Here is a 13818-nt window from a genome sequence, read left to right on the forward strand (position 1 = left end):
TTAGTCACTTAAAATTTGCACATATCTTGTCACTATTTATTCATTTATTTGCAAACTTCCACACTGGTACACATACCATTGTAAAAGATATAGTTAATATATAGGTATTCACGGTTTTGAGCAAGCGCTGTATTTGGTCTAATTAGGCCATAGACACTCTTTATTATATACTGTTTCTATATAGCGGTATCTCTTGAAACTGTTCACAAACCCTTGAAAATGTAAGAATGTCTGCATTTAGTGTTAGATTTAATTCTGTGGAGAAGGTGAGAAGAGACAATACATGGCTCTTCCAATGATCTCGGCTCTTCCAATGTTAAAGCTTAAAGTGCATTTTCTTTGTAATTTGTCCTCGTTTTTCTTTCAGCTCCAGTGGAGCAAGTGGAATGAAACATTCTTAGAGGCTCAGCTTGTATCTAAAAATTATAGGAGGCAGTTGCAATAAACCCACATGAATACATACTAAAATTTCATAAGAAGTCATACATTTAATGACAGAGTACGACAGCTTTCTCAACCTTTTCAACCCAGAGGAATTCTTAGCACAATTTTCATGTCTCAGGGAATCCTTGATAAAACATTAGGGATCAGTGGGAAAAATGCTAATTACATTGATGGTCAGTGGGAACTCAGTTGAGGTCAGAATGACAGTCTTACAGAGAGCTAAAAATATCACCTCTGCCCAATGGTGTTGGCCAACCAGTGGTCCGTAAGAAAATTCTGGTGGTCCCCAGGGGTTCTGCCGCAAATCAACATTGTGACGGATGTGTACCACCCAATGTTGTTTCCAGTATTGTTCTCAATGCGTGCTGACAGTCAATACTGTCAGCGTGCATTGATACCCGATGCCTCCCCTGAATTTCCGGCTCCTGTAAACTCAGAGGGAGGCACCAGAAGTAGTGTTGAGTGCGGGAGGTGAAGAAGTTACAAACTCTATTTCGTTTTTGTTGCTGTCTGTGTCCCCACTGGACAAATTTACCCTGACTTTCAGCCCTGCTGACAGAGTGTGACAGGTACAGGAGGTGATAGATGGCATATCTAAGAGATATAGAACACATTTATGTAGTAGAGTGGAGAGGGGTTAGAACACACTCTAATAGTACATGTATGGCCAAAACTTTTTTTGTTTAGTTTTGGATAGAAGGGTGAGGGTATTAGGGCCTCGTTAGATTTTTCGAGGCAAGAGTATGATAAGGAAGGTTGTTAGTACAATGTGTATGTGGTTGAATATATACTAATTTGACTTAAATCAGGTTTTAACCACTTGCCGACTGCCGTCAGTATATTTACCGCGGCGGTCAGCCTCTCCTAGGCAAAGTGACATAGGGGTACGTCACTCGCCCACGAGCCTCTAGGGGGTGAGCACGCGCCGCCGGAGGCGCGGTCCCGCCCTTGCTCACTCACTAACATCCCTGCGTGAGTGACCGGCGGCTCCGATGTCCGCCGGTCACTCGCGATCTCCCGCTGAAGAGGGAGAAAGGCAGGCGGCTGATGTAAACAAAGCCGCCGGTCATTCTCCCCTGTGTAACTGCAGAGACTATACGATCCTGCTATGTAGGATCGTATGTCTCTGTGGTTACATCACAAGCCACGCCCCCACAGTTAGAATTACGCCCCTAGAGATACATTTAACCCACTGTTTGCCAATAAAGTTAACCCTTTCCCTGCCAGTGTAATTTTTACAGTAACAGTGCATATGTATAGCTGGTTAAGGATTGGAATGTAGACTGTAGAATAAGGACTATTTTATGACAGGACTATCTGAAACTTTCAGACACATTTGTAAGGGTAAAACTGTCAAAAACCAAGCATTGTCCCTGCAACAGACTGCAATTGTTTCACAATTCCTGCAAAAACTGTAATTTTATCCTCATTGGCAGAATGTTAACTGGTACTTACATTTGGAATCCTTGGTCCATGAAACACCTGTTCCGGAGTAACCCAGCCCAGAGCTGGACGCCAACGATCCCGAAGATGAAAAACACAAAGAAACACAAGAGAAGGACGTTGCCTAACATAGGCAGTGTATCTAACAGCAAAGTCACCAGTATTCTCATACCTGCAAAGAGAAAAATGACAAATCAATCCAAGATTTTAGATAACAATATCAGCTAATTGACACAGACCAACTCCCAGCTCCATCCAAAATATTTTATTTCAATTAAGATTGATCGGGGTAAGATTTAAGCCTCTGTCAGGTTTTTATTGCTGTCTGCACCCCAAATTGTGATGTGAACCTAAATTCCTTCTTCATAAACCACAGCGATTGGCAAAACAACTTTCCACATGAAGTGCATATGAAGGGAGTGAGGTGGGGTATTCATACTTTGCAAAACAAGATAGGATAATGGCAGCATTAAGAAAGGTTTGCATGCACAGCACCAGCTCCCAATGGCTCCCAACTGAACCTTTTTAAATCAGCAATATAAATTGCACGGGCATCAAAATAAAAACTGTTCAATATCTTATTGTTCATTTACTTTCTAAACCAGCTATAGCAGAACAGCCTGTCCCCTGTAAGCAGCTGTAGAGATGGATCCCTGCAGTGTGACTTAGAAAAAGGGTCCTGTACTACTTCGGTGCGACCTGGAGCGACTTGCATAGACATTAATTTTATGAAGTCCGTGCAAGTCGTGCCGAGGTCGCGGTGCACGTGACTTCACAGGTCGCCCCCGAAGTCTTGCCGCTTCAGTGTGAACCGGCACTAAGACTTTGCACACTTTTTTGTTTTGATACACCGGGAATGTAGGGGTGTCAAGTATATAAGATAAGATACAAGCAAATATATATATATATAAGCACTCATGCCAGCTTTATATATTACCTTTTTAACTTCAGTATTCAAAAACAAAGGGGTAGAACACAGGCAAATCACTTCTTCGTTCTTAGAGTGCTATTATCCCCAAAATTTCACTAGACCATCGTACATAATCAGGGACTTAACAGACAACATGAGATGGTATTAGGAGAGATGGGCAGTCTATATGGCCTTTTGGTCCACTGTGGGCCATAAATAAGAGCTTCATACATGTGGAAATAGTATACACCAGTGGTTCTCACCACCTGGCCATGGCCCTCTGCCCGGCCATGGGTCCCCTCCTCTCTGGTCTCCATCTAGCAGCAGATCCCATATTCTTCCACAGTGCTCCCAAACTTCCACAGTGCCCCTAGGCCCCCTAAGAGTCTTCAGCCCCTCAGCCCCACAGTGCCCTCCAGCCTCCTGCATGTCCCCTAGCTTGCTGCAGAGCCTCCAGCCTTACAAAATGCCTTCAGCTTCCAACAGTATCTCACAGTGCCCCCAACCTCTACAGTGTGTCACAGCCCCCACAGTGCCCCTGCAAAACCCCCAGCCTCATGTAGAGAGCCCAAACCCTCTCCAGAGACCCAGCCCTCACAATTACCCACAATTCCCTCCAGAAACTTTGTCCTCTACAGGGCCACCAAATCTGCTGCAAAGTCCTTTCACCCCCCCTCCCCCAAAAATGCCGCTAAGCCCCATTCAGAGCATTCCAGCATTAATAAAAAATACTATTTTAGATTCCAATACGTTTATTGTGTAAACTTTTTTTTTTTTCGTTTTGGGGGGGGTGGGCATTAAATGTTTTTTAAGAAGTTACTTTGCTCTGGTCTCAGAGAACCATTGGTATACTCAACTTCTGTTACACTTGCTCAGTGTTCTTCAAGAGAGTCTACATCTTGGCCTTTTACCATTATAACAATTCATACAGGTATATAGACTATACAAATAACCTATAACAGCAGTCATTTCCATACTGGTCCATGGAATAGAATAAGTATGTGAAACGCATTAACAGTTAAATAGGATAAAATTAATAATGCCGAAATTAAAAGACGAAGTCCCGGATGGAGAAGGCGGCTGCCTCCTCCTCTGTAGAAGTTGCCATGAAGCCTCAGGTTGTCGACTTGAGGGCCTAAAGAGTAGAAAGGAACTAAACCTGGAGATCCTCCAGAGCTGACTAGAAGAGAGACACTGGAAAGGATCTGATTCTGCATACAGTGCATACAGATTTGTGTCAAGTGGCCTGTCCTGAGGGGGCCATCCCTTCAGCTAGAGGAGTCAGTGGACAGGTGTTGGTAAAGGGGATGCTAGAGAGTGCCCTGAAGATAATGTAGTTCACCAAGTCTGTTGCTGGAGAAGGAGCAAGAAGACTTAACCCTTTCCGTACACATGGCAGTATGGTTAAAGCAGTGTGACTGCTTCCAAAAGTAACCTGGTGAGGCCAAGTGAGAGTTGTCCTTATCAACTGTAAATAGTTCAAGTTGGAGTATCCCACTATTCCCTTCTCCCATCCAAGTTCCACAATAAATATCAAAAACCAAAACCCCTGGACTGTATATTGAGTAACGAGCCATTGGGAGTAAAGATGAATGTGTGAACTGTCCCTAAGTGACTGTCTGCAGGTTATCAGAGGGGGCCCAAGAAGTCATCACACAGCAAGACCTACGGACCGGGACAGTGCTACACATGGATGAGTGAGTTTGGGGTGGAGGAACTTGACTGGCCTGACCTAAACCCGACAGAACACCTTTGGGATGAATTTGGGTGGAGACTGCAAAACCAGGCCTTCTCGTGTAACATCAGTGCCTGACCTTACAAATGCGCTTCTGAAAGAATGGTCAAACATTTCCATAGGCACACTCCTAAACCAATTGGACAGCCTTCCCTGAAGCTGTTATAGCTGTAAAGGGTGGGCCAACTCAATATAAAACCATACAGACTAAGATTGGGATGCCATTAAAGTTCATGTGCGTGTAAAGGCAGGGGTCCCAATACTTTTGACAATATAGTGTATTTATATACTGTATGTAAAACAAAAAAAATCACATTTATAAACTGATAAAAGTTTGGATCATTCACTGCCCTTCCAACATTAAAAATGTTTTTGCATTCATAAGACTTAGCTGTTGGCAGGAGTCATCTGTGCGAATTTGGGCCAAGTTAGGTGCTTGACTATACCGGGATTCCCCTTTCTTTCATACATACACCCCTTCTGTGTGCAGACAGATTGGAGGCTACTGAAATGATTTTCCCTGGAGTTGTGCACCATGACAACCAAGCCGAGAACGCTAGAGGACAAATGGCCCCGCTCCGAGGAAGGAATTGTCTGTAATCTCAGCCCAGAATTAACATGATATGAGCCGTGCTAAGCCTGAACACCCACACGCGTGTACACCAGCCCAAAATATCTTCCATTAACCAACTATCAAAATTAATATCTGAGCTTATGTAACTGGGGGGAAAATTGAGCGGTCATAATAACACGCCGTCTATAAATAAACAAAAGGTTGTGAAGGAGTCAGGTTATCCATGATACGGTATATTTGAACTAAAGGGCAAATACACCGACGGTATTATCAAAGTGTTTGTAAAAATAACTGTTTTCATTACCCCTGGCAACAAATATACCATTTCCTTATTCGTCTTATGTTATATTCTTTATTTGCAATGGGAAAGCAGCTAATGTGCCGTCTAAAACAAGAAACCCACTTACATTATGTTTTGCTCCCAACACAGCCAACCAGGCTACCAGGCAGGACAGCTTCCAATGAGCAATGTTTTAGAGGATGATATTGCACATTGAGCTGATCCTTTTTTCCTACATCAGGATGGTGTAGCATAGCTCCCAACTGTCCCTAATTTTGAGGGACTGTCCCTGATTTGAAACAAAGTCCCTCTGTCCCATGCATTTTTAATCTTTCAGAATTTTTTTTTCCGGTGCTAAACCTTTCATCCAATTTCTAAATTGCTGTATTTGTAAAATATAAAGCTAGTATAAAGGAATAGTAGTGGTTAAAAAAAGCACTTGTGGGTTTAAAGTGGTTGGTAACCCACTCTGCTAACTTTATATAATCCTCTGTGTCTCGTTATGCTAGGTTCTCCTGTCTGTGATTTGAAGAAAAAAATGCAGTTTTCAGAGCGCCGATCGACACTCGACGTGACCCGCTACCGCTCTCCTCTCCCTGTCTGACAGCTGCAGCGGGCGGGGCCGAGATTCCCCCGCTGACATCAGTCAGGATGGGAGAAGGGGAGATCTGGCCGATCAGCACTCTAAAAAATGGTATAAACGCCATTTAAAAAAAAACACAGTGAAAGGAGCTCCTATCATTAGGAAAAAAATAGGATTATATAAGATAATAAAATTATTTCAGCAGAAGGAGGGGAGGGACCGGGCACCTGACACAGGAGCAGAAAGCAGGGAGGGGAGGGGAAGGAGGACAGAGGTAGACAGGACAGGAGAACTGCAGATGATGGAGGAATATAAATTGACCATGGCATCGGGGCTCAGCAGCCATGATACACCGTGGTCAGTTTACAAGGGGGAGGGCAGAACTAGGCAGGATCAGGCAGGTATTTCAGGTGTTACAGGGGACCAAATGACACAGCACAAGCACTGTGTTGTGTAACATGCTTAAAGGAACATGATCTGTATTATTTTTTATTTTTTGGGGGTAACAAATGCTTTAACTAATCTTTTTTTTGTACAATTCTCATTTAAGGAGGCGTGACAGGGGGTGGGTCTTATGCCTACATACTTTTGATAATAGGTGTCCCTCCTTCCCACCTAAAAATGTTGGGAGGTATGGTGTAGCTGTGTCATACCAGAGAAGAGATTGCATACCTGGGGGGGCTAAGAGCGCTGTACTGGGGGAGAGAGCTGTACTCAAGGGGAGAGAGTGATACCCAACTGCGGGAGAGAGCTGTACTAAGGGAGACAGCTGTACTCAATGGGGAAAGAGCTGTACTAGGGGAAAGAGTCATACGCGAGGGGAGAGAGTTGTACTCGAAGGGGGAAAGCTGTCCTGGGGGAGAGAGCTGTACTCGAGGGGAGTGGACGGTACTCGACTGATAGGGGAGAGCTGTACTGGGGGAGACAGCTATACTCAAGGGGGAGATCTGTAATAGGGGAAAGAGCTGTATATGAGGGAAGAGAGCTATACTAAGGGAGACTGCTGTACTCAATGGGGAAAGAGCTGTACTAGGGGAAAGAGTCATACGCGAGGGGAGAGAGTTGTACTCAAAGGGGGAAAGCTGTGCTGGGGGAGAGAGCTGTACTCAAGGGGAGTAAGCGGTACTTGACTAATAGGGGAGAGCTGTACTGGGGGAGATAGCTGTACTCAAAGGGGGAGATCTGTACTAGGGGAAAGAGCTGTATACGAGGGAAGAGAGCTATACTCGAGGGGGGAAAGCTGTCCTGGGGGAGAGGGCAGTACGCAAGGGGGAAAGCTCTCCTGGGGGAGAGAGCTGTTCTCGAGGTGAGAGAGTCATACTTGACCCACGGGGGAGAACTGTAATGGGGTAGACAGTTATACTCAGGGGGAGAGAGCTGTAGTAGGGGAAAAGAGCTGTACATGAGGGGGGGGGGGGGGAGCTGTATTCGAGGGTGGAAAGATGTACTGGGGGAGAGAGCTGTACTAGACCGACGGGGGAGAGTTGTACTAGGGGAAAGAGCTGTACATAAGTGGAGAGATTTGTACTCAAGGTCTTGGATTACTTTTAGGTGCAACTTGCATAGACATTTGTGCATGGAAGTTGCACAGATGTCAGCCAAGTCACTCTTAAAGCTTCACTGATATGTGGCTTTGAAATCATGTGATTTCAAGTGAAGTCGCACGGTTTCAAAGTCGATTTCAGTGTAAACAAGGGTTTAAGCTGATCTCCGGGCAATCCCGCCCCCAAAAAAGCTAAAAGCCCTAAAAGTACCAAGCAATAACCTGAATCCATGGTCGTAAGACATATTGGTGATGATTTGCTAAAACTGGAGAGTACAAACAGGTTTGTTTTTTTTTTTGTCAAAGCCTAATTGAACAAGCTGAAGTTAGAAGCTGATTGGCTACCATGCACAGCTGCACCAGATTTTGCACTCCATGGATTTTCTTTCTTCTGGATGGGAAATCCTGCTATGATGCCTACAATGCTCCCTGGTGATGTTGACACTTTCTATTGGCTGTGCAATGACAGGGAAGGGGGTTAAAACTAGTGTAATGACATCACAACTAAGGGCAGCAACAAGACCGATTAGTGGCAGGCCTGATCTGGATCCCTGGCCATCACCCGAGGAAGAGATGCTGCGCCTGCGTTAGATCATGTAACTCATTAAAACATTTGGTTTGAAGGGATTTAAAAAAAAAAAAACTAGGGAATGGTGGAAGCAGGGGATGGGAGGGAAGAGGGACCTTAAGATTTTGCCCAGATATGATCTTCATATTCATATTCGCCATATTCAACTTGCTGCTTGTTTCTGTCAAATGCCCAAGGGATCTTTTGACATAAAGCGCATTCCCCTACCCCATGTTCCTTGTAACCCGTCCATCGCATATCTGGGTATCCAGACCCAAGTCTCAGTAACATTTACTGTATTTGTAACATGGGGAATATTTTAAAACTCACTTCTTGGAGAGACTAGTTTTTGCATTGAATTCAGGCTGCAGCTAGGGGCTGTGAAGCAACCTAAGAACCTTGTCTTTGTCACCTCTGGAGGGCACCACCTGAGATAGAATTCCTTTCCTGCCTCTTGATACAAGTGGCTGGTGTCTCCCTTTACAAGCTCGGAGTTATATAACACAATGTTGTAAAGAGACAAAGTGACACTTTAACAATGTCAGGGCTTTCACAAGCCATGCGTGTCAGCAAATCAGCTTTATATTATGTCTCGCTGAGCTGTTACAAAGTCATGTTTTGTGAAGGATAACATAAATGGCATTCTCTCCTAGGTAAAGGGTAGCTTCACCTTTTGGGCAAATAAACACAATCAATCAAAATTGATACAGTAACCTATCACTTATTTACACTCTTAAAAAGAGTTTTATTGCTGCACTAAATTAAGCTTGCTGCTGAATTATGGCTTTAAAAAAGTGTTTTCTCTGTATTATAATCTGTTAAAATAATCCCCGGGGTTTTAAAGAACTTTCCTGCCTGTTACAGGCAGACTAATCACCATAAAAAGTCATGTGGATGGCAGTGTTAATTTTGGCAGCAAATTTCAATTTAGTTTTAGTCTTAGGACTAAAATAGCATTTTAGTTTTAGTCCCATTTTAGTCTTCTGCAAGTGTTTTAGTCGTATTTAGTCGACTAAAACTCCAGCACATTTTAGTCGACTAAAACGTCCTACATTTTAGTCTACTAAAACGTCCTACATTTTAGTCGACTAAAACGTCCTACATTTTAGTCGACTAAAACTCATTTTAGTCATCTATAATCGAATGGGTGTAGTTCAATTGTAATTTGTAATGCATTATTTAAGCATTTCTCTACAATTTCCAAACTCATTATATACTACTGCTGGTCCTGGAGTGAAAAATCGAATATGTTATTATTTATGGTATTAAGCTTTGAGCATGCACCAGTGTTATTTTTGGCAGCAAATTTCGATTTAGTTTTAGTTATAGTCTTTTGACTAAAATGCCCTTTTAGTTTTAGTCGTATTTTAGTCTTAAGACTAAAATGCCATTTTAGTTTTAGTCGTATTTTAGTCATCTGAATTGTTTTAGTTTTAGTCGTATTTTAGTCGACTAAAATTGTGTTAATTTAGTCGACGAAAACGTTTTAGTCGGTTTTAGTCGACGAAATTAACACTGGGGGATGGTTTGCTGCACTCATTGACAAGCTTTGCACTGACCTCCTTCTCTCAACAGAACCTTTACTTCTCCTTTCTCAAACTTTTTTACTCCAACGGACCCCCTTAAATAATTTTCAGGTCTCCAGGAACTACTAAAAGCAATTCATCGAGGATTAGTGCAAAAAATGAGGTTGACTCCAGAGTTTTGCAGGCATCATCAATGGGAGGTCAATCAGCCACAGCTAATGGAATCCCCTAGCAAACGCTGCAGGAATGGCTGGTCTATATAGCAAAAGGGCAACTTGTAATGTCTCCAAAGGAAATCAGGTAGAAAATCAAACTTGCAATTAAAGTGGAACTCAACCCAAAATGGAAAGTTCTGCTTGTTTGCTTCTTCCACCCCTTTGCTGCCACATTTGGCACCTTACGGGGGGGAATCCCTGTCAAAACAAGGTACCCGCTCCCACTTTCGGATAAGATCGCCGCAATCGATGTGCACATGTGCAATAAGAAACAGGCTGTGAAGCTTCAAGGCTTTAGTTCCTGTTTCCCTTAGTGAGATGCCGATGCCTGCACCCAGAGCTGATGGACGGATCGGCTTGGGGTGCCGACATTGCAGGCTCCCTGGACAAGTAAGTGTCCTTATATTAAAAGCTACAGTACTTGTAAATGCTGACTTTAAATTTTTTTTTTTTTTTACCCTTGGGTTGAACTCCTCTTTAATTTTATGTTGCAGACCTTTTAATGAGACTGCCCTAGCTTTCTATCAGAATTCTATATATTTCATAGACATATCTGTTGGTTTTGCTTCAAGTGACTATCTGGATGACACTTAAGCCTCCTAGAGCTGTGGTCACCAACCTTTCGGACCTCACGAACCACTAAACTCACAATTTTTAATCCAGCGGAGGAATAAAATTAATTTCACACACCTTATACACACAATGCTCCAGCTCTCTGCCTCCCTCCCCCTTGATCACACCGCTGCCTATACACACAATGTTTTGACTATCTGCCCCAACCCCCCCTCAATCTCACCTCTTTATCCAACCATGCGTTTGAGCTCCATGCTCCCTCCCACTGTCTGTGATCAGCGCTGCCATTGGAAGTCCCCTCCTTCTTCACCTCCCACTCTCTGCACTACTCAAGGCACCTCCCTCTGAGTTCACAGGAGACAGAACTACACACAAGGCACTGGGTATCAATGCACGCTGACAGTATTGACTGTCAGTGTGCATTGAGAACAACACTGGAAACAACATTCAGAGGTGTTGATTTGCAGCAGAACCCCTGGGGACCACCAACATTTTCTCGTGGACCATCAGTGGTCCACTGACCACTGGTTGATAACCACTGGCCTAGAATGCATGTTCTGTTAGTCAAGTTAAGTGATACCCTTTTAGCTAACTTAAGTTATTATACAAGTTTTAAGGAGGCCTTATAAAGCCTGATAAAGCTTGCATCTTTAATAACCTCAAGCAGGGATCTCTAGATTATGGCCCGTGGGCCAGAAACAAAGTTTTATCAGTGACATATCCCTGACGTGCACAGATTGCGAATTTAGGTCAGCAGAGACTACCTATGGTATCTGCTTCAACCTGATGTAAGGGGAGCTCTGATGAGGACCCTGATGTAAGGGGGGACTCTGATAGGGGTACTGATGTAAGTGAAGGGTTCTAAAGGGGACCCTGATGTAAGAGAGAATCTGATGGGGACTCTGATGTAAGTGTGAACTCTGATTGGGACCCTTATGCAAGGGGGGACTCTAATGGTGATGTAAAGGGGGAATCATTTATTTATAAAACTCATTTTTTTTCTGGCCATGCATTTTAGTAAAATATACTATGTTGCATCCATACTGAAAAGTTTAGAGAACCATGACTTAAAGTGACACTTAAAAGTTATCCCCCCCCCCCCCTAATTGTAGGACTTGTCTTTCATTAAGCCTCCTGATGTCTACCTCTTCTTCCATCAACACAATTCTGGTGGTCACATCAGCACCCTCTCTTACCCGGAAATTCATGTAAGTGCAAGAGAGCTAGTGCAGAGAGTGGGGGAGTTTTGCAAGTGTTTGGCCACACCGGGCTATTTACGTGTATTGAGGCCTCTTATACGGCTTGCCAGCAGTGGAGCTAAGCAGTGAAGTTAAAAAAGCTTAAAATCCAATTTTTTGCAATGAGAAAGAGAAAATTTGGTAACACACAAAGGCTGTGCTGCACTGCAATGCATAAAGCACAACATATACTGTATGTGTAGTGAGCTAATATGACTGCCCCAATGTAAAATTCCATGTAAAAATTTATTGAAACTGACAAAAACATTTTTAAAAAGAAGCAAGATTTCTAAATAATATATGTTGATAAGAATGTCGGGTTTTCATTAAAATCCAACTCCAGCTATTTTAAGTTCAGGATAAAGCAGGGAAGGGCTAGGACAGGGCAGGGACACCCAAAACGTTGAGCTGGACAGGAAGAGAGTCAAAAATTAGTGCAAGGAAATCTGCTAGAGTATTCAAGACATATAAGAAATTAAGGGTTGGCTCAGCTCTCCAGGATCTACTTGTATCCTAAATATCAGTTTTAGATGGAATGACTCTTTAGGTTGATCAAATTCATGTAAATGTCAAATACATTAAGATTTAGATTTCCTTTAAGGACAAGTCAACACTTATAACAGGTGTTCTTTTTTTTTTTTATGAGCAAAGCTATTGCATACATTTATCATGGACCCCTGCACCTACAGTAGTACCATTTCCTATAGTTAAGCCTTTTCCTTCCTACAAGATAATTGAATATTACATTTTGCCAGGAGTGCAAAAAACCCCGAACATCTGGATAATATTAAGCGCTGCCCCTGCAGATGACTTACGCAGGCCCAAGCCGCTGTCCATATATGACACGTGAGCCTCCTTCAGGAGCCTACAACTCCGCTAACCTTCTGGACTCCGACTTTTATTAACCTAGGGAACAGTTGTCTTTGTGCATGGAACTTAATTATATTCCTAATGACATTGATTAACTCGGCAGCGAATGACCTCAGTGCAGTCCCGGGGCTTCCACTAGCCGGTTTATTGCTAAACATTCTTGTGACCTTACACAAATGTGCCTTTATTTCCTTTACTGCTATAGATTGCTTTTCCAGGCTGAGGTGAGCCTGTGGGAATTGCCAACCCTTCCTGCTCACCTTTCATAGATAATGGATACGAGAGCCATTTGCAGGCTAAAGACGTCATTTTCAGCCTTGAAGTTCTTGTATTAAAAGTAGGGATAGACCGATTTTTCAGGGCCGATACCGATACATATATTTTGGTCACAACGTATCGATATCGGCCGATTTGGGCCCATATTTTGTACATTTAAAGTTTTGAAAAATAAAGACAATTTTTGACCCAAATCTGGTACTGAACATGTTAATTTTTGTTTAATGCATAATGGCTGGCTGGCTTGCTGGCACCGTGTGGTGGGTGGCTGGCTTGCTGGCACCCTGTGGTGGGTGGCTGGCTGTCACCCTGTGGTGGGCTGGCTGTCACCCTGTGGTGGGTGGGTGGGTGTCTGGCTGACTGGCTGGCACCCTGTGGTGGGTGGCTGGCTGGCACCCTGTGGTAGGTGGGTGGCTGACACAGGGGCTGTGGGTGGCTGGCTGGTACAGGGCCTGTGGGCGGCTGGCTGGTACAGTGCCTGTGGCTGGCTGGTACAGGGCCTGTGGGTGACTGTCTGTCTGGCACCCTGTGGTGGGTGGCTGGCTGGCACCCTGTGGTGGGTTTGTGACTGGCACACTGGCTGTGGGTGGCTGGCTGGTACAGGGCCTGTGGGTGGCGTGCTGGCAGGTACAGGGCCTGTGGGTGGCTGGCTGGCTCGCTGGTACAGTGCCTGTGGCTGGCTGGTACAGGGCCTGTGGATGTGGGTGGCTGGCTAGCATCGGGCTGCTGTGGGTGGGTGTATGGCTGTGATACACTCCCGCGAGACTAGTCCCGACTCCAGACAAGGCTGTCCAAGGCGAGGGAGGCGGCCTAAGAAGGCAGAATGACATCACAAAAATATCGGCAATATCGGCCGGTTCCAGGGCCGATACCGATATATCGGGGAAAGTGCATATCGGCCACCGATATATCAGCCTTGCCGATAATCCGTCTATCCCTAATTAAAAGTCTTTGATTATTAAAATGGGAACTCCATGCATGTGTTTATAGTTAAACTCCAAACAAATATTTTATACACAGTTGAAATACGAATCCTTCAA

At 44.0% G+C, this 13818-nt stretch overlaps 1 protein-coding gene across 4 annotated transcripts in view; it reads right to left on the minus strand.

Annotated features, from left to right (window-relative positions):
* CACNA1H (calcium voltage-gated channel subunit alpha1 H) overlaps positions 1-13818 on the minus strand; it is a 742004-nt gene that overhangs the window by 290653 nt on the left and 437533 nt on the right. For all 4 annotated transcript variants that reach the window (XM_082260602.1, XM_082260600.1, XM_082260601.1 and 1 more), the window contains exon 6: positions 1900-2059. In XM_082260602.1, the coding sequence (XP_082116728.1) occupies positions 1900-2059 (160 nt within the window). The remainder of the gene's footprint in view (positions 1-1899; positions 2060-13818) is intronic.

Source organism: Pelophylax lessonae (genome assembly GCF_965119305.1).
Source record: "Pelophylax lessonae genome assembly, chromosome: 6".
In the NCBI taxonomy this organism is placed as follows: domain Eukaryota; kingdom Metazoa; phylum Chordata; class Amphibia; order Anura; family Ranidae; genus Pelophylax; species Pelophylax lessonae.